Source organism: Solenopsis invicta, chromosome 4 (genome assembly GCF_016802725.1).
Source record: "Solenopsis invicta isolate M01_SB chromosome 4, UNIL_Sinv_3.0, whole genome shotgun sequence".
NCBI classification, from domain to species: domain Eukaryota; kingdom Metazoa; phylum Arthropoda; class Insecta; order Hymenoptera; family Formicidae; genus Solenopsis; species Solenopsis invicta.
Window position 1 is genome coordinate 9,054,987 of NC_052667.1, and position 26,564 is coordinate 9,081,550.

At 37.1% G+C, this 26,564-nt stretch overlaps 3 protein-coding genes across 3 annotated transcripts; all 3 read left to right on the forward strand.

The window, feature by feature from the left end:
• Positions 1-4,450: 4,450 nt before the first annotated feature.
• Positions 4,451-5,074, forward strand: LOC113003530. Its single transcript, XM_026133288.1, has one exon. The coding sequence runs from the start codon at positions 4,451-4,453 to the stop codon at positions 5,072-5,074; it is 624 nt and encodes a 207-aa protein (XP_025989073.1).
• Positions 5,075-5,325: 251 nt separating this feature from the next.
• LOC120357484 lies at positions 5,326-6,195 on the forward strand. Its single transcript, XM_039447971.1, has one exon. The coding sequence runs from the start codon at positions 5,326-5,328 to the stop codon at positions 6,193-6,195; it is 870 nt and encodes a 289-aa protein (XP_039303905.1).
• A 614-nt stretch (positions 6,196-6,809) lies between these two features.
• On the forward strand, positions 6,810-7,736 carry LOC113003767. The gene has a single exon (XM_026134643.2). The coding sequence runs from the start codon at positions 6,810-6,812 to the stop codon at positions 7,734-7,736; it is 927 nt and encodes a 308-aa protein (XP_025990428.2).
• The last annotated feature ends 18,828 nt before the right edge of the window (positions 7,737-26,564 follow it).

The window sequence follows — 26,564 nt, forward strand, 5'->3', positions numbered from 1 at the left end:
ACACGCAGTGTTTTAGTTATTTCTTCGTCGCTCTCGCTCTCATTTACACAGCTGTGTTTTCTTCCGCGGTACATGGTGGAATTGTTTACTTACAAGTGACTTTTATCGATACAGTTATTTTTATTTAATTTTTTTTACACAAGAGAAATTATAATTAAAATCATAATCTAAATGTGATGTAGATTGGAGTAAAAAGAATATGACAAATTTAGCATCGTCAAAAGTATCGATGTTTTACTTTATCTAATATTTTGTACGAAAATACGAATTTACAATGTAACACTTTTAGGTCGATATTTATAGTAGTAAATAATTTTTAATCTTTGACTAATTAATTACAGATTTATTCATAAATTTGTTACTTTTTTTTCTTTCAATCAAAGATTGAAAATCATTTATGACTATGAAGATTGGCTTTAGACTTCTCACTTTTTCCAAGATTGATAGAGCTAAGAAACTCATTTACTTTTAAATTAATAATTTTGTTAATGAATTGTCTTGCAAATAAATTGAGTCAATTGAAGATCAAATTTAATATATATTCATTTGTCACACACTATGGCCAATCTTACATTGCTGTCGCTAATTGTATATACGAGGTGTGTTCAAAAAGTATCGCGAATTTTGTGTTTTTTCAAAAATTATTTATTTATTCATGAATATCTATTTTGTCCCCTTCAAAGTAATCCCCATGAGATATTATACACTTGTGCCAACGGTTTTTCCAATCTTCGAAGCACTTCAAAAAATCATTTTTTTTTATCTTGTTCAGCTCCTCCTTCGATGCCGTCTTTATCTCGTCAAGCGTAGCGTAACGTCGTCCTTTCATGGGCCTCTTCAGTTTAGGGAACAAGAAAAAGTCACAGGGGGCCAGATCTGGGGAATACGGTGGCTGCGGCATCATTAGTGTGTTGTTTTTGGCCAAAAAGTCGCGCACAAGCAACGATGTGTGAGCAGGGGCGTTTGGTACGAATTTCGCGGCGACCCGTCTCATGCCCAAATCATTGATAAAAATCGAATGGCACGAGCCAATCGATATGTTTAGGTCCTCAGCAACTTCTCTAACGGTGATTCGACCATTGGCCAATACCATTTTCTCCACTTCATTAATTTTTTCGTTTGTTGTTGAAGTGCTCGGGCGTCCGGCACGCTCTTCGTCGTTCACATCTTCTCGGCCTTCTGAGAACATTTTGTACCACCGATAAACGTTGCTTCGGTCCAAGGTAGCTTCTCCGTATGCCACAGTCAACATTCGGAATGCATCCGCGCACTTAATTTCGTTTTTCACACAAAATTTGATACAGGTTCTTTGATCCATTTTTTTGAATAGGTAAAAATCGAAGACGATCCAAAACACGTGCAAGCAAAGCAGCTGTCAACAATTAAGTGAACATTCAAAATGGCCGAGCTTGTCGGCATAAGTGAGAGACATGAGTACCAACATAACGCCACAAAAAGATTGAAATTCGAATATGCGTAACCCGCGAAAATTCAAAATTCGCGATACTTTTTGAACACACCTCGTATTGTCGAGGTTTTCTTGTTCGCTTCTCGACAACGACTGACGACGCTATGATCAACGCGTGCATCCTTCATAAAATTCTTTCCTTACTCTTTCAATCGTCGTATTTACATGCTATTCAAATCTTTTGACACAGTCAAAATTTGTTAAATTTAACGTAGTCTCATTCTATGAGCGAAATATTATACATATTTAATAAAAACAAAAGTAAGCTTTATTTTTTGACGTAATAACAATGTAATAATATAAGGTTTACAGAAACCGGAACAAAATAGATTAAAAAATATTTTATCTGCGTTGCTTAATCGGCTGTTAGATAACGACCTAAGTCTAGAGCGTAATGTAAATGTACTACCAGATATGACAATCGTACTGTGGAAATGTGTAATTTATTAAATGGAGACTGAAAATGTGTCACGATATATTTTTTCTCTCAAACGTATATATGAGAGAAAAAATGTACAGATGGCACATTGTCAGTCTCTGTATAATATTCTCGTTATTATCAAACTCATTTATTTCTATATTATTTTATTTAAAGGCGTTAGTAACATTCTCTGCATTTGATTATTCGCGGCATGTGAAGCCATTTTGTGTTAATCAGCGCCCCTAGATTCTAAGGGAAGCGACGCTATATAGCGAGCATTGAGTGAACGCGCTCTCTTTCTCCAGCGCCGTCTCCCGTGTAATGCACATCGACATTGTCGAGCCAACAATCCTTTTGCAAGAAAAGTAATGTTCAAATATACTGTTTTTTAAGCTAACGATTGCAGTAGCATTATTTATTTCTTGTACATTTTGGTCCTTTGAGCCGGATCTTTCGGCAAATTGCGAGGATTGCGGGCTCGAGTACGGCGTCGGTGTGCAGCTATGAGGTTAGATGTACTTCGATGCGACTATTGCGAAAACGAACTGTAAGTCTGTTCCGTATAAAGCGTAAAATTATTCGTTTTTTGAAGTCAACTCACTGTATTTCTCATTACTTAGAAGTCAATTCACTGTACTTCTCGTTATTTGAAGGTCAATTCATTGCACTTTTTTTCGGAAGCCAACTCGTGTGCTTCAGCTTGTGAGTGCATAATTATTGTCACTTCACTTTCAATCGATATACGCGATCATTGTTCACGATGTCCTCGGAAGCGTTAATAAAGAAACGAGGCACCGTGAAGGCAAAGTTAACTACATTTCATACGTTTTTGAAAAAAGCTGAAATCGATCCGTCTAAAGCTCGAGAATTACCATTGAGGTTAGAACGCGCCGAGAAAATATTGTCCGAGTTTGAAGAGGTTCAGCAACAGATCGAGGAAATTACCGACGTTGATAACAATGAGCGTACAAAATTTGAAGACAATTTCTTTACGGTCATTACGTTGGCAAGAGAATTAGCGGCTATATTACGACCGAGTTTGTCACGAGAATCTGTCGCACCGATGACCACGACAACGACCGATATAGCGACACATCTTCCGAAATTCAATGGTGAGTACGACCAATGGGTTACCTTTCGCGATACGTTTGAAGCCATTATTGATTCTAACACGAATTTAACGAAAATTCAGAAGTTTTATTATTTACAGTCGGCGGTGAAAGGTCGTACAGCACAGTGCTTTCAGTCTCTAAGTTTATCAAACAAAAATTACGACGCGGCGTGGAGACTATTAAAGGCACGTTTTGAAAATAAAAGACTTATAGTGCATCATCACAAGCGTTACTTGATTTACCAATAATTTCAAAAGAGTCGTGTGTAAGTCTCAGAAAATTAATTGATGATATACAACAGCACTTATGTGCCTTAACTAAACTCGAGCAGCCTGTACATACGCAGCCTGTACGTACGCTGTTAATTCATTTGATTACACCTAAATTGGATCCCAAATCCAAACGGGAATGGGAATTTAAACGCGAATTTGCGTCATTACCAACGATGACGGAATTTATGGATTTCTTGAATAAACGATGTTCCATTTTGGAAATTATTATCATCTAACAAAGAGAAAGACACTGTGCTGCCCGACACAAAATCATATAAAAAATTCGTAGCTTTAACTGCACAATCAACGAACAACCAGTGTCCATTATGCAAAAATATTCATTGGTTGTATGCATGTCCATCGTTTCAGAAATTATCGCCACAAGAGCGAGCACGAGAAGCAAAACGACTAAAGATCTGCTTAAATTGTTTGCGGTTCCATGCCGATCGCGAATGTAGGTTTGGTGGTTGTCAATGGTGCAAGCGGAGACACAATACTATGTTACATTTTGATACTAATGATAGTTCACGCGTTAGGACGACTAACGTTGAAGAATCGGAATCTTCACACATTTACAAGTCACGAATGTTAATGTTTCGTCACAGGCAAGCAATACACAATGTCACATTGCACTACCAAGGGTGAAGTATACGCGTTATTATCTCCGGCAATTGTTCTTATACGCGACAGTAAGGGTAAGTACCAAGAGTGTCGAGCCTTACTTGATTCGGCGTCTCAAAGTCATTTTATGACAAAAGACTTATGTCAACGGTTGCAATTAAAGACATATAAAACAAATCATTTAATTAACGGTCTTAGTCAGACAAACGTAAACCATAGAGCTATCGCGATGATAAAATCGAAATATAATAATTATCATACAGACATGGTCTGTTTTATAGTAGAGTCTATTACTGGAATGCTGCCACCAGACGAAATTGATGCACGGTAAATTACAATTCCTAAAAATGTCTTTTTAGCAGACCCGAAATACAATATTCCTGCGAGAGTTGATTTATTAATTAACGTTACATTATTTTATGAATTTCTACAGGAATTTTATGAATTTCTACAACGCGTAAGGCTAGGCAATAACCAACCGATATTATAGGAAACAAAATTAGGTTGGATTATCGGTGGTCCATTTGTCCCTTGTAAGTCCTTGACTCAATGCACTATGTCACAGTGTCATTTGTCTACAAACTCACAAATCCAAGAACAGCTCGAAGGATTCTGGAAATTAGAAGAGATCGAGCATTCAACTCCGTACACAAAGGAAGAACAACTTTGTGAGAATCATTTTGTCTCCACACATCAACGTGATCAAGACGGTCGATTCATCGTGCAACTACCATTAAAGGACAAGATTTCTTCACTTGGAAAATCTTGGGAAATTGCAGAGAAGCGTCTAAGATTAATTGAAAGAAAGTTAGAGAAAAATCCTGAGTTAAAGGAAGCATATATTAATTTCATACAAGAATACGAGAGACTAAGACACATGAGCGCGGTGGAGAATTCTACAGGCGATGATAAAAATGCGAACTACATTCCACATCACGCAGTTGTTAAAGCAACGAGTACTACCACTAAGATACGTGTGGTATTTGATGCGTCCTGCAAAACGTCGTCCGGCAAGTCGCTCAATGACATACTGTCAGTAGGACCTACGATTCAAAATTCATTATTTGATATCATGCTGCGATTCCGGCAACATAGTTATGTTATCACCGGCGATATTCATAAGATGTATCGACAGATCTTATTAAATGTCGATCAACGAGATCTGCAGCGAATTTTATGACGGACCACTTCGGGACAAATCCAAGCATACCGCTTAAACACGGTCACATATGTCTTAGCCAGTGTACCATTTCTTGCGATACGATGTCTACATCAACTTGCGATTGAACATAAAGACACGTTACCTGAAGCAAGCGTGGCGATCCTACAAGATTTTTATGTCGATAATTTAATCACAGGCGGAAATGATTTAAATCAATTGAAAATTTAAAAGAAGACGTCACGAGGATCTTACGCGGTGGAGGCTTTGAGATGCACAAGTGGAATTTGAATAAGAATTTAATCTCCAATGAGGATAACAAAGAGATCTCAGAATCCGTAAACTTTAATAAAGAAGTAAACACATTGGGCATTATATGGAATCCAAAACGAGATACCTTTCAATATCGAATCAATTTAAAACCGCATTTATCGAAACTCACCAAGAGAGTTATATTGCCAGTTGCTTCGAAAATATTCGACCCATTGGGATCGATTGGACCAATAACCGTTCAGTCCAAGCTACTACTTCAAAATCTCTGGCGGTCCAAGGTTGGATGGGATAATCCCGTTCCTGCTGAATTGCAATCAAAATGGACACATTTTCGTGCTCAACTGCAGAGCATCTCTAAAATCTCAATTCCACGATACGCCTTTAGCAACGATTACGTTTCTTCAGAGTTGCATGGTTTCTGCGACGCTTCAGAACTCGCTTATGGTTGTTATTACATCAAAACTGAAAACTCACAGGGAGATGCAACTGTAAATTTATTGTGTGCGAAGTCGAGAGTAGCACCAGTAAAGTCTATTTCATTATCAAGACTAGAGCTTTTGGCAGCATTGTTGCTTGCCCGACTCTATCAACAAGTAACTAAAGCTTTGACAATTAAGCCAACGTCAACGCATTTATGGAGCGATTCCACGATTACGCTTGCATGGATAAAGGGTGAATCCTCTAGATGGGTGCCATTTGTGGCAAATAGAGTCACTGAAATTCAAAAACTAACCGATCAAATAGAGTGGCATCACGTTGACTCGAAGGGAAACCCTGCAGATATTATATCCAGGGGAATGAACCCTGAACAGTTAAACAGTTGTCTCCTCTGGTGGAATGGACCGAAGTGGCTAAAGACGAAAGATTAGCCATCACGTAACGAGAGTGTCATTCCCGATGGAAGTCTACTCGAAGAACGAAGATCTACTACTACGAAGATATTTCATACTCGAGTCAACGAAGAAAACGAGTTGTTCTTGAGATTCTCATCATTATTAAAATTAAAACGAATAATCGCATATTGTTCGCAATTTAAAGAAAACGTATTGCATCATGAGTCCAGGACTGTAGGGCCGTTGACGGTATCGGAGCTAGAACGTGCAATGCTAGTCTTGATCGCTCAAAAGCATGATTTCGCGGGATAGAAAGTTTGAAATCTTGCGGCCAAGTTAGTAGAACAAGTAAATTACGCTCATTACTCCCGTTTTTAGATAAACATATCGTTATGCGCGTGGGGAGCAGGCTCCCTAACGCACCTATCCCTTATGCTCAGAAATATCCGATTATTTTGTCATCAAAACATCCTTTAACACGTTTAATAGCTTTACACGAACATTACAAGCATTTACATGCAGGGCTTCAAGCCCTCTTAGCAGCAATTCGAACTCAATTCTGGCCGATTCACGCGCGAAGCGTTGTAAGGGATGTCTTGCGATAGTGTGTGATTTGTTCTCGTACAAAACCTCCTATTTTATACCAACGAATGGGTGATTTACCGTCAACACGTACTACAACAAGTAGGCCATTTTTAAATGTAGGAATCGACTACGGCGGGCCCTTTGTTATAAAAATTTCGCGAAACAAAACCGACAAGGCTTATATGTGTATTTTTGTATGTTTTTCGACTCGAGTGGTACATTTAGAGTTAGTTGTAGATTTAAGTACAGCAGCATTCATGAGAGTCTTACAAAGATTTATAGCTCGTCGGGGCAAATGCGCAAGTATATATTCGGATAATGCGAAGAACTTCGTAGGAGCAAACAACGAGTTGCGAGAAGTTGCTATGTTACGGAATCCAGAGCATCACGCGAAGATTTCAGATTTTGTAGCTGAAAATTCTATTAAATGGATTTTCATTCCCCCTCACTCCCCACACATGGGAGGTTTTTGGGAGGCGTCTATCAAATCTGCAAAGGTTCACTTACGGAAAATAATTGGAACCACATCACTTAGCTATGAAGAATTATATACTATACTGGTACAAATTGAAGCATGCCTAAACTCGAAACCTCTGTGTCCGATATCCGACGATGGCACAGATTTGGCTGTTCTGACTCCAGGTCATTTTATAATTAGAGTACCTTTGACGTCGCCTCCAGAATTGGATGTATCCAACACGCCAATTAACCATTTAACCAGACATCAATTGTTAATCCAGATACGACAACATTTTTGGACTAGATGGTTCAAAGAGTATTTAACTCAACTTCAGCAACGCCAAAAGTGGACACATACGAAGGTCGACATAAAGGTGGGCACAATGGTAGTGCTACGAGATGACAACACATCTCCTTTGCAGTGGCGTCTAGGAAGAGTTATCGACGTACACCCTGGAAAGGATGGACTAATTCGGATAGTTGATGTAAAAACAGCGAACGGAATATTACAGCGCAGCATTCCAAAAATCTGAATTTTACCAATTGATTCACAAGTTAATTAAGTTTATATTTTGTTTTCTTGCAAGTCATCGGCTTGCAACGCGGGCGAGATGTATAATATTCTTGTTATTATTAAACTCATTTATTTCTATATTATTTTATTTAAAGGCGTTAGTAACATTTTCTGCATTTGATTATTCGCGGCATGTGAAGCCATTTTGTGTTAACCAGCGCCCCTAGATTCTAGGGGAAGCGACGCTATATAGCGAGCGTTGAGTGAACGCGCTCTCTTTCTCCAGCGCCGTCTCCCGTGTAATGCACATCGACATTGTCGAACCAACAATCCTTTTGCAAGAAAAGTAATGTTCAAATATACTGTTTTTTAAGTTAACAATTGCAGTAGCATTATTTATTTCTTGTACAGTCTCCATTTAATAAAGTGTATATAATTAAACGTTATTCAGTCTCTATTTGATTATCATGTCTGGTAGTGAATTCACATTACGTTTTAAATTTATGTCGTTATTTAACAGTAGATTAAACAGAACAGATAAAATATTTTTAATCAAATTTGTTTTTTTATTTCTATATAAGATACATTATATTACATTGATAACAAAATTAAGCTTACTTTTGTTTTTAGTAAATTATTAATTTAAAAGTATTAAATTAGTTTTTTTGCTGTACCAATCTTGTAAATATAAATAAATATAAATACCATATAAATGAGCTGGTTGAAGTTTGGAACGTTCCTGGAGCAATGTTTTAAAAATTATTTTTTACGATTTTACTTTGTCAAACAATGACTGTTAAGTATTATAAACTGTGCTAAAATCATAATGATTACGCATGATTTCCATTGATTACACAAAAGTCCAAAATGATTTCTGCTGATTACATATGATTTTATTATAATTTCTGGTGATTTCATATGATTTCATTATGATTTCTAATGGTTTCATATGATTTCATTATGATTTCTAATGATTTTATATGATTTCATTATGATTTCTGATTTCATGATTACATTTGATTGCAAAATGATCACACAAAGATTTCGTAAGGATTTCATAATGATTTCATATAATTTTATCTGATTACAAATGATTTCGTAAAGATTTCATAATGATTTCGGGGACACTGTCCCACGATTACATGAAGTGGTTACCTCCTCGACTCCGCTTTCTCTCAATTGGAAATTTTCAAAAAAGTCAAGAAGCTAAGTAAAAACTTAGTTAGATAACTCCACCTTCTTTCAAGCTGATTGGAAATTTTCATAAAAATCAGGAAGGGAAGTGAAAATTTAGATAACGCTACCTTCTTTCGACCAGTTTTGAGAATTTTTTCAAAAAATCAGGAAGAAGACACAAAAAATAAATTTATCTTGTTTACATTTGCGCTTTCTCCTGTCTTAAATTCTTTACTCTGTGTAATACATCTTTCCTACTTCCTTCTTGTCAATATTCAAAAGATTTGTTCCCAACTATAAATCCATCAAAAGATAATGTATTTTTCTAGAAATAAATTTAAAATTTATGTATTTTTTTCTAGAATAGTAAATCATACTCACATCAAAGTACCGACATTTTAGAATACGAATGACACAGAAGTGTATTTCTTCTTTTTCTATAATTTTTAACCTTCTCTCTCTTTCTCTCTCGAAGATCACACAAGGTTTAAATGACCCACACTTCGATTTTGGAGAAAAATATCTTGCACGTAAAATTCATCACGGTATTAAAGTCAGAATCTAGTGGTAAATTGAAATATTCCTTATAAGTAGAGTTGCTGATCAAATATATAATTATACATATATAAATATATACAGTGGCATGGAAAAGTTTCCAACTAGTGACATTTTGTACTCTAATTTATTAAAAAAACAGCCTAATAAAATTTTCATAATTATCATTGCTTTACTATATTATTTTGTTACCTACCTATATCTTATACTCATACCTCATAATTATGAAAATTTTATTAGGCTGTTTTTTAATACTATAAATTAGAGTACAAAATATTATTTGTTGGAAACTTTTGTACGCTACTGTATATTAATTGTACATACACGCACATGAGATGTCCGGTAAAAACCCAATGAGAAATGACTTATCGAATTGATGTCGAATCGACATCAATTCCATTATCATTTCTCACTGGAAATCGGACTACCTACTCACGGTTGATAGAGCAGGTCAAACTATACAGAAACGTTCTCTACATTTTGCATACTTTAGAATAATTAACGAGATGTTTATTACTAAAAATCGCAATATGTTGGCATCATCTAATTAGAAGTTAAAATTTAGAGCATGTAACATTGTTATATTAACTTGTCTCAGATCGAGATAAAACCTATGTCATTTACAAGATCTATCAGGCGGCGTATCACCTAATTCTACATAAAAAGTAAAAAGGCCTTTATAAAAGCAAAAGGGTTGCAGTGCATTAAATTATTATGTAAAAAATTATAAAACCAAATATCAATGTTCCTCCTGTTCACTCCCGATGTGCGACACCTATCCCATTTATTTATGTAACAATTACGGCGAATCAAAATAAATTTATTAAATTTTATTTTCTTTTAACTTTTAGTACTATTTGAGACTAAAAAAAGTTACTTTTGTACCGGTTTTTGCATAATAAATTATATCTATACGGATTAATTCTATGTGCAAATTCTTTAATACTATATCATATTTGTCTGTCAGGGAATGTTCCCTTTTTCTGTGTTTTATAATTTTTCTTTCTTCAATTCTTTCCTTAAATGACTCTCTTATTTATGTGAAGCATTTCTTATACAATATCTTATATAATAGTTAATACAAATTTTGTTTTCGTGTTGTTTTTGTTATAGCTTTGTTATTTACCGCATGATAATAAAAACAGTTAATAAAGCAAGTTATTTTTTATAACTAGTCGTATAATTTCAATGTGTAGCTTTATATTAATTAATTTTAAATCTAGAAAAAATAAAGGAAAATAGTTTTTTAGAAGAATGAATGAAATATTCAGAAATACAACAGATAGTTAATTGAGGAATGTTTACGTTGTTATAAAACATGTTTAGATATTAACAATTTTATATACTATTTAGAGCATTTAAAAATAACTATTGATAATTTTTTAAGGATTTGAAAAACTATCTAAAAAGCTTTTTCGAAATATACATAATTTTACTTTAAATGTATTCACTTGAGGAGCAATAGTTTTCTTTCTTCCTGTTTCCTTTCTTTACTCGTTACTAACATAAATTTTCGCTGCCCGTGCGTATTACGTACTATATTTATAGATATAATATATGTGTTTAACCATATACACACCCGTATATAAAATATATAGATATATTATATACCGGCTGAATTATCATGTCTTTTGTCTTGTCTTCTTTTGTTTATTTTCTTGTGTTCTTCTTCTCTCTTCTTTTTTTTCAGCAAATTAAACAGAAGATAGATCAAATTGATCAGAGCAAGATCTTGGTGCTAAAATAATATTTTATGTTTTAATTCATATTAAACTGTGCATCGTTACTGTCGATTTTGATTAACGAGTTATTTTTACAATCGACTCTCTGATTTCTACAATAAACTATTTAAGAGTGAAACAGACAAATGAATAAAATACGGGTACCGTTTGCTCAGATGTTGCCGGAGCTCATTTAAAGTAAGCCACGCTCTGATGTAGAATTATCCGCTAATCTGGCCGTTAAGTTTTGTATGTGTGTGAATTAAATCTGCACTGCTTAGACTTGTTTTCAAAAAGTCTCTCCTCCTTCCGGGGTTTTGTTCTTCAAGAGTTCTCTGACCGTCCGGGTTTCCCGTCAGATTAATAGATTCACAGTTTGCTGATAGGCGGCTTGATCGACCGTTTTAAAACATGGCTTGAGTTCCAACTAAAATGCAACCCTGATAAAAATAAGAAACTTTATAAAGCGTTTACAACCATTTGTTGAGAGTATTTTGAGAGTTTATACGCTTTCAAACTTTGCTTATGAAACGCTGTTGGGTTAATATGCTTTTTAACTCTTATCAAACGCTGTGGCATAGGCTTGATGAAAATTTGGCAACGTTCAAGCAACGCTTTTTAGAATAAGTTAGTAAACACTAAAAAAACTTCGTACAAAGAGTTTGCTGCCCGATGTTTAAACGTTTAGTAAACGCTTTTCCCAACATCGTTTAGTTTTCTTCCGTTTAAGAAACGCTCATCTGGTATATTTTTTCTTAATCTTTATTTACATGGAGGTTAATGTAAAGGAGAAATTTTATTTTCTCTCAAAATTAAATAATATTTTCTTTAAAATAATTAACGCTAGTCTCTAACGTTCTTCATTTTTTACATTTTTATTGAAACTATTATAAATTTAAAACTGTTTATAAATAAGGAATAAAAAGACATAAAAAATTACTCATTAAAAATTTATAAATTAATTTATTATAATGCAATTTACAATACATTTAAGGGGTAACACCACCCTTAATATTTAAAAAAATTGATTTTTTTTTTGTTTAAATTATTAGTTTATACTTATAAAAATGCTGTAAATAGTTTTCTATATTGACATCTATATTGTGTTAGTCAAAGGTCTATTTTCGGTACATAAATAAGGTCCAAATACCTACGGAGCATAAAGAAAACGGAGCCGCTCCAAATCGCTTGCAGCTGCTCAGTAGGCGCACAGAGATTCATTTAATCAGCTTAAATACTATAATACAGTTTGAATTTTGTTCTACATCAATAAATAGTTTTGGAAGCGTCGGTTTCTGTGTTTATGCGACGCCATTAGTTTTTCTGTGTTTATGCAACAAACTTGGCTGTTTGCTATTATAATGATGGCTACAACAGTCTAATGAAAATTTTGCAAGTCTAAAACCTCATGGGTATTACTTATCATTATTATTGCTAAACATTGAATGCGCGGCGCGTCAACTTGTCGAGCGCGATCCCAAGAAGCAAAAGAGACCAGAATATCATTATTAGCAACAAGAAAGGAATATAATGAGACTGCTGAACTCGTAGAAGGACAACTTTATGGGGCAGGCATTGCAGATTAGACATAAATTAAAAATTTTCAACTTTATACACAAAAAATCAGTTATCAAAACTTTAAACGCGTTTTTTTCAAAACACAGTTTTTCAAATTTGTGTGCAACGTCACTCTTACAATTTTTATCCGATTGACTTGAAATTTGACTTGAATCCGATCTTCTTGTAACTATTCTACAGGGAAGTACGTAAGCTTTTTGCAAAATGTTGAAAACTCTTTTTGTAATCAGCATTTTTTAAACAAATTTTTGGGTGAAAAATGCACTTTTTTCTATAAATAGCTGCTATTTCGATAAAAATTAATATTTTTAAAAATTCCTACATACTTCTTTAGTTTTGAATATGTAGATAATGTAGATTTTTTTTGTTTAGTTCCAACATAAACCATATCGCAAAAAACTTGCATACAAAAATTCATCTTTAAGAAAAGACGATCTCATAAATGGGCCAGTACGCCGTGCATAAAAAAAAAATTAAAAAATATTTTTTTACTTGTCAATATATGTACAATAAAGCTCTCTAACCTTTTTTAATATAAAGTTATTCGTTTACCAACAATAAATTCCCAAACTTAGGTATCATTTTAGGGCCTCAAGGGTGGTGTAACCTCTTAAGGTTAACCTCGACGACAATCGAAAAGTAATCCATACACGTAAGTATGATTAGGTAAATTTATTACAATACATGGTTCTTTGATGAGTGACAGTTTAATACACATCATTTCGTCATCTCTTTTAATTTTGAGGATGTGTCTTAGAGTCACATAATCGTTGTGAACTAATAAACGTTTAGAACATTTAACTACTTGTATGTACAAGAAGTAAAATTTCCTACAATGCTGATAGGGCAATGTATTTTATTTTCACTTTTCCATAATAATTCTTTAGGATAGCATAAGAGTCATTATTCTTCTTTTTGTCGACATACATGGTTTGTCCGGAAAGTAATGAGAATAATTCTGGAGCAATACTTTTATTGAAATCAGGTTTAAATACACTTAGTAGTTTTCAAAATAATTCCCTTGAAAGTGACACCGCGTCCAACGTTGCTACTACTCTCCATAACAACGCTGGAATTCTTCAACAAAGACACTGTTCAAAATTCTCGTCACAGCCGGACGTTTACTATGGTCCCGAAATGGTTTCTTTTCAGGTCAGATTTGATACAAGGGAATAGAAAGAAGTCACATGGGGCCATGTCTGGGCTGTAGGGTGGTTGTGGAAGCGTTGGAATGCTCTTCGTAGCTAAAAACTTCCTTATTGGTAACGAAGTGTGGCTCGACGCGTTGTCGTAATAATTAAAGGATCCAGGCATGGTGGAAGTATACATCACGGGGGTGAAACTAATATAACGGTTTCCGGTAACACGGAAAAAGTGGGGCCCACTTGAAAGTGGGAGTTAAAATGACCAATCAGAAAATGCCTTGATGTAAGTTAGTAAGAGTGAGTATCTGCTCACTCGATTTTCGTGTGGTAACAATGATGAACTGGTCTCTCTAACAATGCAGAGCAACGGTTTATGCAGCTAGGTAATAACAATTAATTTATGCAGAATCTGATAAAGTTCAATACTAGAATTTCAAGGTTACTGTTTATCGAGATCTCGGTAAACAGAAGCATTGAAATCCTAATAATAAACTTTATTGGTTCCAGCATAAGTTAATGGTTATTGCCTGCATAAATAAGATTCTATGTTCTCTCTCCTGAAGATCCCCTTACTCCTTTCTACAGTTCATTTAATTTTCTACTTCACCACCAGATGGCAATGTCTTGCTTTTTGTTTCCTATGTTAAGTACAGAGCTTTCATTTCTCATAGTATATGTTCTGTGGTATACATGGTGTATGCAAAACTCAGAAACCACGCCCTTTTTTTGCTTTGAGATACCGCTCAGACCCCGCTCAGGTCTACCAACTTCGAAAAATTAAATGTTTGATAATATCAGGTTACTACAACTGTTATGATTGCATCTTTGTTCGCACCCTGTTATATGTTTGTTGTGTCCTTTTCTCTGAAAGAATTGCAGTTTGTACTCTTTGTAGTACGCGTGATTTCGAGAGAAGTACGTAATTCGAGAGATTTTATGTGAAATTTAACGAAGATGTTGCGTCGGTGTATCGTAAAATCTTGTGCAAATGAAAAAAAATGCTGTAAAACCGATGTAAGTTTAATTATAATCAAAGAGGAACGCAAAGAAACCTAATCAAAGTAGGATGTTGCTGATGCTTTTTTTTCTATAATTTAAATTATATTCGAAATTATCGTTTTTACAATCTTTTTAGTTTATCATAGTAGAAGCGCAAAGATAGGAGAACATCTTTCTTCGCTATAATGGTTTTTGTTACAGTGTCTTTTTTCTAAAATGTTCAAATAAATGTAATTCAGTATTTTATGTAATCTAGATATACAGTTTGCGATGTGTCATGCTATATTTTTTACATTAATTGGACGAACGTTAAATATCATAATTCAATTATAAAAAAAAATTTGATTAAATATAATGTTAATATAAGTTTCTATTTCTATTTACAATGTAACATAAATAAATATATGTATAAAATAGAATGCATGTCTGCAATAATCTTTTTCAATATTTTTTTTTAAATTATTAGATTGCACTTGTTACGATCCGCCGATCTGTAAACTGGCGGCGTAATGGTTTTGGACTTTTGGCCGCTGTCACCAGTCGTTATGATTCGGGTAATATACCCCTCCTCATGGCAACAATTCTTTATTGGTTAAACTGTTTTTATTTTATAAAAGAGTTTTGGCTGTTACGTGGAAGAGGAAACGTGGTGTAGAAGAAAGGAAAGAGAAAAAGAAGCTATCAGAACTGATTTTAATCTTCAACTTTTTATTAATTACGAATCTAGTGGTATAATTTCGTCTTAAAGCTACCGCACGCGTCATAATGGAAAATAATTGAAGTTTATATAAGAAAAGGAAGGAAAAGAAATTTAGTCAAAGAAAAAAAAGGAAAGAATGAGTGTGTGCGGTCAAACGTGATTTAAAAGAATTAAAAGAGAACTTATGAGAACAAGAGCTTTGATAGAAGTTTTCCATCGAGGATCCGAGATGTCCTGCTCCTGTTTCTATTTGATAGGATTAGAGATAGGATTAGTTCTTGAGAAGACTGCGGATTGGCGGATCGAGTCTACGAAGGAGCTATTTGAGCGGAGGCTCAGGAGCGCGCATTTGAGTCTCGTTTCAAGATGGAGAATTTTTAGTCTCGTCTAAAACAGGCTCGAGGAGGCGTTGTTTGAGCGGTGGCTCATTCAGCGCACAACCTGGCCGCTGTAGACAAGATAGGTGCAGGAAGGAGTTCTGCGGAAGAGTGGAAGCCAGGGGAAAGGCATCCTAGAGATCCGGGATGAAAATGATTAGTTATTGACCCACCCGTTATTTCGTCAGCAATCTATAGCTTGGGAGGCTGTCCTAAGTTGCGCTCTCACCGATTGCTTGATTCGATAGAAGTGACAGAAGTTAAGAGATTTCCGATTTTGCGTCGTATTTATACCGTCTGGTTGTAGACGAGAGGTACCAGGAGGAGAGGTTCCCGATTTCTGTTAGTTTTTCAATATAGGTAAGCCCTTTAATGACACGCGCTTTCCGCGCGGCTTGCGAGTTCAAGAGGGAATCGCATATGAGATCAAGAATTTCGAAGCTTTAAAATTCAATATAAAATGTAATTTTCTAAGGATCTTTGAATTGAGCGCGCAGAACTGTAGTGCTGATTTTTCTAAGTCGTTACATAGCGAAAAAATTAGAATTTTACAACGCGAACTATTTTTTTATCTATCTTGAATTTTCAGAAGACTCTAGCAGTTGTAATTTTTATGGGATTTTAATGTAGTGCGACAGAGTGCAAGCCGAGAGTGAGTGTAAATGATTTCTAGATTGAAATTAATAAGTTTATTAAAGATACTATTTTTAATGGTCCTGCAAAGATAGACGGAATTATCGTACGAGGGGCGTGCGCCCGCGCGCACCGGTGTCGCGACGAAAATTATTCCGAGATCCTTTAAAAATTCCTGTAGGTTACAACTCTTGAGCTATATTAATTTTGATTTGACAGGATGGTAGTGCCGATTTTTCTGAATTGTTACGTTACCGAAAAGTTTAAATTTCAATATTGCTTTTGGGAGAAATTGATTTTTATACTTTGGACGTTTATAATGCTCTCAGTTTTCTCGTTTTTCGAGTTGCGCGTGCATAGTAGTGTAACGAACCGCCTTCCGACTCCCCCCCGGACCGCCTAACCGTCCGAACCGTCCGGCCGAACATCCGCCGGACGGCAGTTAAACGGCGCATAGCGCCTAGTAAATATAAGAACATCGGAGCAAACAAGCGATCGCTCCCGCGCTCTCATCTTCGCGCGCACGCGCTCTCGTTCCCGCGCCGTCCGCAGCCACGCTATGCGAACGTGGTCCGAAGCGAGAGACTCGAGATCATAGAACTTATAGTATATGGAACAGGAATAGCTTATCTCCGCAATGAGTGGCGACTGAGAGCAACATCTAAAGGACGAAGATATATCTCTATCCTTTGCGCGTCCTACTTGACACAGTGCGCATGCGTTGAGTTAGACTCTGTTTTCTAAGCGAGCATAATTCATGAATCACGTATCGTCAGTTAGAAATCCATTGTGCCTGTTTTCGAGTCCATTAATTCGTTTATTTGAATCATTTTTTGTCTTATTTATAATAATTTCTAAATATGTGATGCGAAAAAATAAAAAGTAAATGTAAAATGGACTTTTCTAGTCTTTTATTTATGATGAAAGTGTATTAATTTTGTGTATTTATGACGTATATATGCTCTTTTTTCGGTATTATTATAAATCTTTGTCTTGTGAAATAAACAAATTCTTATGTATAAACGTATGATACATTTAACCAATTGAATTCTATAATTGTTTAACATTTCTTGATTCCGAATGTGTTCAATCATTTCTTCTTGAAGAAAACAACGAGTAAGAATACTATTTAACACTTTTGACGCCAAGAAATCTTTAACATTTTTTTTTAAATTGCATTTTTATTTTCCTTGATAATTTTCTCGCACGCACTTGTGATAACAATGACATCTTTACTCGGGTTAAGTAATTTCCATTTATTTTTTTTCTATGAGTCCGTGCAAATTTTTGTCTGATTTGTTTTTTTGCTTTATCATGATTGTAACACAAAATGTAGTAACGACCTATTATGAATAATAACCAGTAAATTGCGTATCAATAATAATCGACAACGATGTTAATGATCACACGGAGTATAATTATGAGAAGCAAAGCGCTCCGTGCTGTATCCTCCCGATCCTCTGTTCTCCGTCAGCTGACACGTCGCGGCGAGTAGAGGGGGAGAGAATCTGAATGCTCATTGGCGGAGCGCGATCATGCGCACAACATTGGATCATACACGCAAAGGACAGAGATATATCTCCGTCCTTTAGATGTTGCTCTCACGTTTGCGCTCGTATTCCTGTTCCATATACTATAAGTTCTATGCTCGAGATCGAGTGGCGGGGATGCTGCCGCCGGACTGCTCCGCCGTAACACGCCGCGCATCCCCTTCGCCACGATTCTCGGGTATATAAGGCGACGTTCGCCGGAGGCAGGGACCTGATCCGCTTCTGGCCGGTCCGCCGAACAGAAGCCTCCCCAGGTTGTTACTGAGATCGAGCGCCTCGGTCTCTGCTAAGTTACTTAGCTAGCAGCCGCTTCCGAGTCCGATCCTAGAACCGCTTCCTGACTCGTCAACCTGGGTTCAAGAACACTTGGGCCCCGTCAAGCCACAAAGGCGATTCTCCATCCGCCCACCTCCCGAGTCCAACGCCACCTCACGTACAAGGGTACGGTGCTCCGTGCCTCCGCCAAGCGCACTTGGCGTGAGGGGGTGTCCTCCGGCGAACATTCGCGGTCTTAACGGGCCGCGCATACGAACCGCCGAGCATACACGAATCCGTGTACGCGCCGCGCTCACCGCTCCCCGCGCCGCGCTACCTCGAACGCCGCGGCCACAAAAACAAGGCCGCCGGGATTCGCAGAAAAACACGCGACTAAATTCCACGAACCGCGTCTCGCACGACAGGTGAACCTGTAAATAGATTCCCGTGTATATAGACTACGCCGAGCCGAATTTCTGTGTCACGTCCGTCCGCGCGCTTAACCGATTTAACTCTGGATATCTGTATCGTGTCCGTCCGCGCGTCTAGGAGATTTAAGTTTGTGTCGCGTCCGTCCACGCGTCTCGTAAATTTAAGTTCTACATGTTTGTATCGCGTTCGTCCGCGCGCTCGGACAAGTCTTTGTACCGCATCCGTACAACCGCCGATGTCAATGTAACGACGTCTAGTAGAATAAACACGTTGATATTTCCTACCTTTAAGAAACGTCTAATTCCTCCAAGCGACCTTTCGCGCCCGATCCTGTACCGTCGACCGTCCGTGCGCGAAACACGGTCGTTACAGTAGGTTAGTGGAGTAAACGTTCTACAAGAGTGCACGTTGAAGTTTGTGTTACATCCGGAGGATTTCACGATTTCCCTTTTCGTATTCATTATATAAATTATGCTAAACAAGCTAAGGGATTGTCTGTAAAATTTACAACACTTATATCCGGAACTCCACGATTTCTCTTTTACAAATAACACTATCACCCGGCTATTATAAGAAAAAAAATCAAACATTCTTCTCGGTATATATATATATATATATATATATATATATATATATATATATATATATATATATATAATGGCCACATATTACATCCGGAGCAATAAATAGAAGCAAAAAAAGGAGAAATCGTGCGACGACAAAATTACAAGCAACGATGCTTATTTAATAATTCATATGGACGAACAAAGCCTGGACTCGTAAGAGAAAAAATCTAAACGTTATTAAAGTCTGGCAACAATCGGAGATAAGATTGAGTCGCGACGCCGGACGGAAACTATAAAACTATAAAATCAAAATTTACAACCCGGCTTCGAACCTACGTTTCATCACGAACGGAAAAATGATTCATATGAAAAGCGAGTCCCAAATAAACGGACGCGACGATATAAAAAATCGGGACCGAACGTTCCAAGAAGAGAAACCGTAAGATAACGAATCCCTTAAGCGATTGGGTGAAGCAACTGCTCGCCCCTCTTAGAGTTAAGAAAAATCGGGAGAAGATGGAAAATTAGCCAACGAGAGATCATCCGAGAAGATGATTGGTAGTGAGCGTTGGTGAACTACCCAACGAATAAGCTCGAAATTTCGACAACAAGGAATCTCCAAAGAAGGGGAAAAAGCTCAAAAGGGTTTACCCAATCAAATCCTCATCTCACCCACTAAACTAATCTCACGCCCTTTTCCTAAGCCCTATAAAATACGCAGCTTCGAACGGCTCGAGCATTCATTTTTCATTCAAAAAATTCAAAGTTCAAGTTCGCACTCACATTCACGCATTGCACGTGTCGAAGCTGTGCGCGTTATTTTCAAAATCGTTTTAAACTTAGAATCTGTGCTTAAGAATCACATACATTAAAACTCCGAGCAGCCCACCGTTGAAGCATCCCCAGAGCGGACAGCCTGCGCTGCGTCAAGTACCTTTCAACCCGCAGATTTCCATAGTTCTCCCCTTTCTCTTCTTGTCTAACTAATAAGTAAGTTTTTTCTTTTTTTTTCTCTTTTTCGGTTTTACTTCAATTTTCCATTCAACTCGCCAGGAATCAATCGCTAATGAGTAATCACAGCCGTTCATGTCCCAGCTCCTTGTTCCCAATATTATTATTTTTATTTCGGATTAATACAGCAATTCTCATTTTAGACAATTCCCGACTTTCCGTCTAAATATTTCTTAAATCTCTATGTAAATGAAATGTTCTACTTCCATTCTTAAATCTTAGGTTTTGATTTGATTTAATAGTTAAAATATGAATCTCAACGCATAATTACAATTCCCGTAACCGAAATCAAATAATTCCATCTTCTCCTACACAAATGTAAAAGAATTAAGTTTTTTTTTTATTTTTTTATTTTATACTATAAATCCTAGCGATAATGCATAATACTAATTTCTTCAATAACCTTTAATTAATTTCTTGTTTTGTTCACTTTTACAATTATGTATCGATATTAAACAATGTATATAACTTTTAAACTTCTGAATAATCATTACCTAATCGTTTTGTATTTTAAACTAACCGATTACGTACTGTTGTCTTAATTAATAATGATTACCTTGTTATATTGTTTTCTTTTTTCTATTAAATAACCATAACCGATAATGTATTCATTTGCTAATTCCTTTTGAACCTTTATGTATGTAAAATTCAAATATTAGAATATATGTTAAATTTTAGTTTAAAAGAAGCTCCAATGTAAAGTTTTATTTCATCAAACCCATCTCGTACTCACACACTAACCTACCGACTCGAAAAGATTACACTTGGTCCGATCCCGAGTTATAGAGATTGAATTCTCTGACTCAAATTAGGACCAACGATCGCACGATTTTGATAAGGCGTTAAATCGTATCATTACACGTTGACGCATAATTTCGGAATCTTCAAAAGTGCGTTCGGCTCGTGCCGCACGTCCCACTAGTGCGGTCACGAGAATAAAAGAGTTTTTGTTGCATCCTTCCCTGCCTTCCTTTCCTTAAGGCTGGATGTAACATTTGCAAGGTTATTATTTCTACTATGAGAAAACTATTTTTCTTTATGCCTGGATAAATCTTGAGACTCGGCGCGCGCGCGAGCTTGTTGACGCAGGCGGGAGCTGCAAGGCACGGGGAGACCGCGCACGAGCGTTGTGAATCGTATTCCGCGCATTATTTCTAATTTAATCAAATTTATACTTTAGCTAGTGATCTCAGGTTCGCATGTACGGCGCAATAGCACCTAGTACACGCAATCATCACGCGATCACAGGTTTATTATTTTATTATTATTTTTATGCAAAAGTGTTACAAAACTTGGGCAATTATGCGTTGTTATTATAATTTTTAGGTTTGAAGTGGTTATTTACATTATCCTTATGTGTCGAAATTTGTCTCTGTAATTTTTCTAGAAGGTTTAATTATTTTAATGTTGACGTTAACGGCCCTGCCTGCACCGGACGTAACAGAGACGTGCTGTTTTGATCACAAAGTCGCAGAAAATATGATACGTCTTGTGTACGTCGCTGCGACGTAACTAAATAATTTGAATGTTTTAATTAATTAGCTGTTTGTTAAATTTTCTTTTGTATTATGACTTATATTTTAAAGATAAATAACATTTCACTTCTTAAAAATGATGTTTTTCATTTAATGTAATTAAATTTAATACGTAATTGTGAAAACGTTACGTAGAGTAATGTACACCCAAGGACTTTGATTCTGTTCATGAGGAAATTTTTCAAACTGAGAAGTCGCTATTTTTCTACATACTTACAGTTCATGATTAACGTAACGACCAATAAGCTCTAGTTGTTTCATTAATCATGAACTGCAAGTATGTAGAAAGACGTGACTTCTCAGTTTGAAAAATTTTTCCATGGACAGAATCAAAGTCCTTGGGTGTACAGTTGGGAAATACTATCGCGGTATCTGGCTATCCGGCTAAAAATCACTATCCGATGCATCTCTCATAATAATTTCCTTAACCATGCAATTATAGTCACAAATACTTTTTTCTCTGCGTATAGTAGTACACGAAACCGTCACTAGATGGTTGTTATGTCGTTTTCTCATAAGAAAGAAAACACGTAAATGGTATAAAAGGCGGAGCATTATAAGATTTTTCACCGATGTTCTATTAGAGTAGAATAATTTTTCTGATGAATTCCCTTGAAAATGAAATCAAGTGGAAGATGTTTTAATTTACTATGTGATTAAAACTAACCTTTTTAAACTTCCAATATTTGGAACCATTATAAACATAATAGATGTAACCATACATAAAAAGTAGAATATTATAATTCAGAATTACTATAATTTATAGTTCGCACCCAAAACCACTATAAATTACAGTTGAATTATGGTAATTGCAATCATTCTCTTCTCTCAGTGTAAAACTATTATACATTTTATCTAGCAAGTATTTTACGTACATAATGCAGTAAAAACCAATCTTGATTTTTCAAAATTCGTCGATAATTTTCAGGTCACAATTAGTGCATAAGTCACAAAATACATGTCATTACAACGTCGCTGTCACCAGAAATGGGATGTTAGTTACGTCTCAGCGACGTCTCAATTACGTTTCAAACACCAGTTGAGACGTCGCTGAGACGTAACATGCGACGAGTTAGCACGTCACAGCGACGTGCTTGTTACGTTTGGTGCAGGCAGGGGGATGTATGCAGATGGTGCGTAAGGTAAAAGGAAAATTTTTGGGCACCAGACGTAACACACTTTTTCTGCTTTTTATTTTTCTATATACTGAGAAAAAAAAATTGTTAACTTGATTAAAATTTTTCAACTTGATTGAATTTTAAACATTTATACATTTAGATTAGACGTCGCTGTGACGTGCTAACTCGCATGTTACGTCTCAGCGACGTCTCAACTGGTGTTTGAAACGTAATTGAGACGTCGCTGAGACGTAACTAACATCCCCATTTCTGGTGACAGCGACGTTGTAATGACGTGTATTTTGTGACTTATGCACTAATTGTGACCTGAAAATTATCGATAAATTTTGAAAAATTAAGATTGGTTTTTACTAATTATGTACGTAAAATACTTGCTAGATAAAATGTATAATCGTTTTACACTGAGAGAAGAGAATGATTGCAATTACCATAATTCAACTGTAATTTATAGTGGTTTTGGGCGCGATCTATAAATTATAGTAATTCTGAATTATAATATTCTACTTTTTATGTATGGTTACATCTATTATGTTTATAATGGTTCCAAATATTGGAAGTTTAAAAAGGTTAGTTTTAATCATATAGTAAATTAAAACATCTTCCACTTGATTTCATTTTCAAGGGAATTCATCAGAAAAATTATTCTACTCTAATAGAACATCGGTGAAAAATCTTATAATGCTCCGCCTTTTATACCATTTACGTGTTTTCTTTCTTATGAGAAAACGCCATAACAACCATCTAGTGACGGTTTCGTGTACTACTATACGCAGAGAAAAAAGTATTTGTGACTATAATTGCATGGTTAAGGAAATTATTATGAGTGTAACAATACGCCCCTCCACGGTGCCGCCACTCCAGACCGACCAACCGTCGAACGCACCGCGGCCGAGCACGTGCGTCTTACGTAAGACCACGCGCGTGCAATCGGCTTACGTAAGACCACCGCATGCTACCGCGCGCGACCGACGCGCTACGCGCCGCGTTCCGAAAGCGCTCCCACTCTAGCCGGCCCGTCCGCGCGCGCTGATTGGTCCGTTCAGCCGCGCGGAACGATATATAAGCCGGCAGCGGGCAGCGTAAAGGAGAGATCCGTCCGAACATCCGATCTCATCGGATCCTTTCCAGCGCTGGGCATACTCGGCGCCTCCTAGCTCGGGGATTCTCGAGCACCTCCTTGGGAACGGGCATTCTCGTTCCAACCTTCCCGCGACGGGTAAAACCGTCGTCCCCGAGGCCGGGTATGCTCGGCCAATCCGATCCGCTCAGCCGCGCGACGGGCATTCTCGTCGCGCAGGCCATCCAATCCGATCAGCCGTGTGACGGGCATTCTTGTCACGCGGCCAATCCGGACCGTCCGGCCGGACGACGGGCATTCCCGTACGTCCGGCTAAATCCGATCCGAATCCGTTGCGCCGTACGGCGGGTATTCTCCCCGCACGGCAATTCCGTTTCCGTACAGCCGGACGACGGGCATTCTCGTCGTCCGGCCACTCCGACCAGACCGTTCCGAGTGTCCCCGGGAATTCTCGGGGACCGTCCGCGCCGACACCGTTCCAGTGTCCGCCTCCGTACCTCCCGGGCTAACCCCGCGAAATGAGGCCGAACCGGCCGACCCCGTCGACAGCCCGCGCACAGCGCGAGGGCGTCGAGTACCGAGACCGTAACCGGTCAACCGCACGGGCCAATCGGGCCCCGAGCACGGCATTAGAGTGGACCGCCGCGCGGCCACTCTAACAAACGGATACCGTACGCATAGAGCGTAAACCGAAGCCGTCCGTAGATCACACGACTCATCCGAGTCGTTACATTGCGATAACCGCGAGTCCGTTCCGACATCGCACGTTCCGCCGCGAACTTTGTATATAGATCTATGTTGTTAAACCGAGCAACCCCGCTTGCTACTTCCGCGCGCAAAGCGCCTAGTCACTGTCCGTCCGTTTCCGAATTGTTAAAGTCCTTTCCGTTTAGATATTAAGTCCCGCGCAAATACGTTGCGACATGTTCTCTTAAGTTCACGCGGGCCGACGACCGCGCCGTTAAGTGCCGCGACACTATTCGACTACCACGTGATTGTTCTCTTGATTTCACGCGGGCCGACGACCGCGCAATTGAGGGCCGTAATGTTGTACAAGGAGCTCAGTATTATCCGATAACGATATCGGAACTGTATAATTTCATTTTGTACTAAAGCATAGCTAAATATATTTTGACCTCTTTCATTTTTACTACCAAAATACGGCGTTATCATTTCGACACGAACCCGGACATCCGGCGAGCACATCCGAGCATCCGATCCTGAACCTAAAATCCCGTAACCGACACCGAGAAAGTACCAGCGTTACATGAGAGATGCATCGGATAGTGATTTTTACCGGATAGCCGGATACCGCGATAGTATTTCCCAACTGTACATTACTCTACGTAACGTTTTCACAATTACGTATTAAATTTAATTACATTAAATGAAAAACATCATTTTTAAAAAGTGAAATGTTATTTATGTTTAAAATATAAGTCATAATACAAAAAAAAATTCAACAAACAGCTAATTAATTAAAACATTCAAATTATTTAGTTACGTCGCAGCGACGTGCACAAGACGTATCATATTTTCTACGACTTTGTGATCAAAACAGCACGTCTCTGTTACGTCCGGTGCAGGCAGGGTACAGAATGCACTGAACCGCACCGAGATTTTCGGCAGTGCGGTTCAGTGCATTCCGTACTTATAGTTTAGTACAAAATTGATCTAATGACAGAAGATGGCAAAAATATAATAGGAAAAATATTGTTATTAGACGAACTATTAGATAGCAGTTTCAGCGATGAAGAGATAATGACAATATTAATGAAATGTGAAAAAATTCCAAAAGTAAAAAATATGATGGAAATTATTAATGAATATTCTGACAAGGAAGTATCCTATACAAAATTTCAACATATTTTAAATATTTGTTATTTTAGATTTAAAACATCTATTATTAGTTTCAGCGATATTTTCGTTTGAAACAAAGCACGTTTGATATATTGAATAATATGTATTTAAATTCGGAAATTTATAATACAACAACAGAGCATGGTGGGCGTAAAACAATAAATAGTGATATACAGCTATTAGCTTTCTTATGGTCTGTTTTTTATATATTTATGTAATTAATGTATATACATAAGTATTTAATAATATTATATTTATAGGTTTGCAGGAAACAAATGTGTGATATGGGACTGTTACATCCAGCCTTAAGGAAAGGAAGGCAGGGAAGGATGCAACAAAAACTCTTTTATTCTCGTGACCGCACTAGTGGGACGTGCGGCACGAGCCGAACGCACTTTTGAAGATTCCGAAATTATGCGTCAACGTGTAATGACACGCTTTAACGCCTTTTCAAAATCGTGCGATCGTTGGTCCTAATTTGAGTCAGAGAATTCAATCTCTATAACTCGGGATCGGACCAAGTGTAATCTTTTCGAG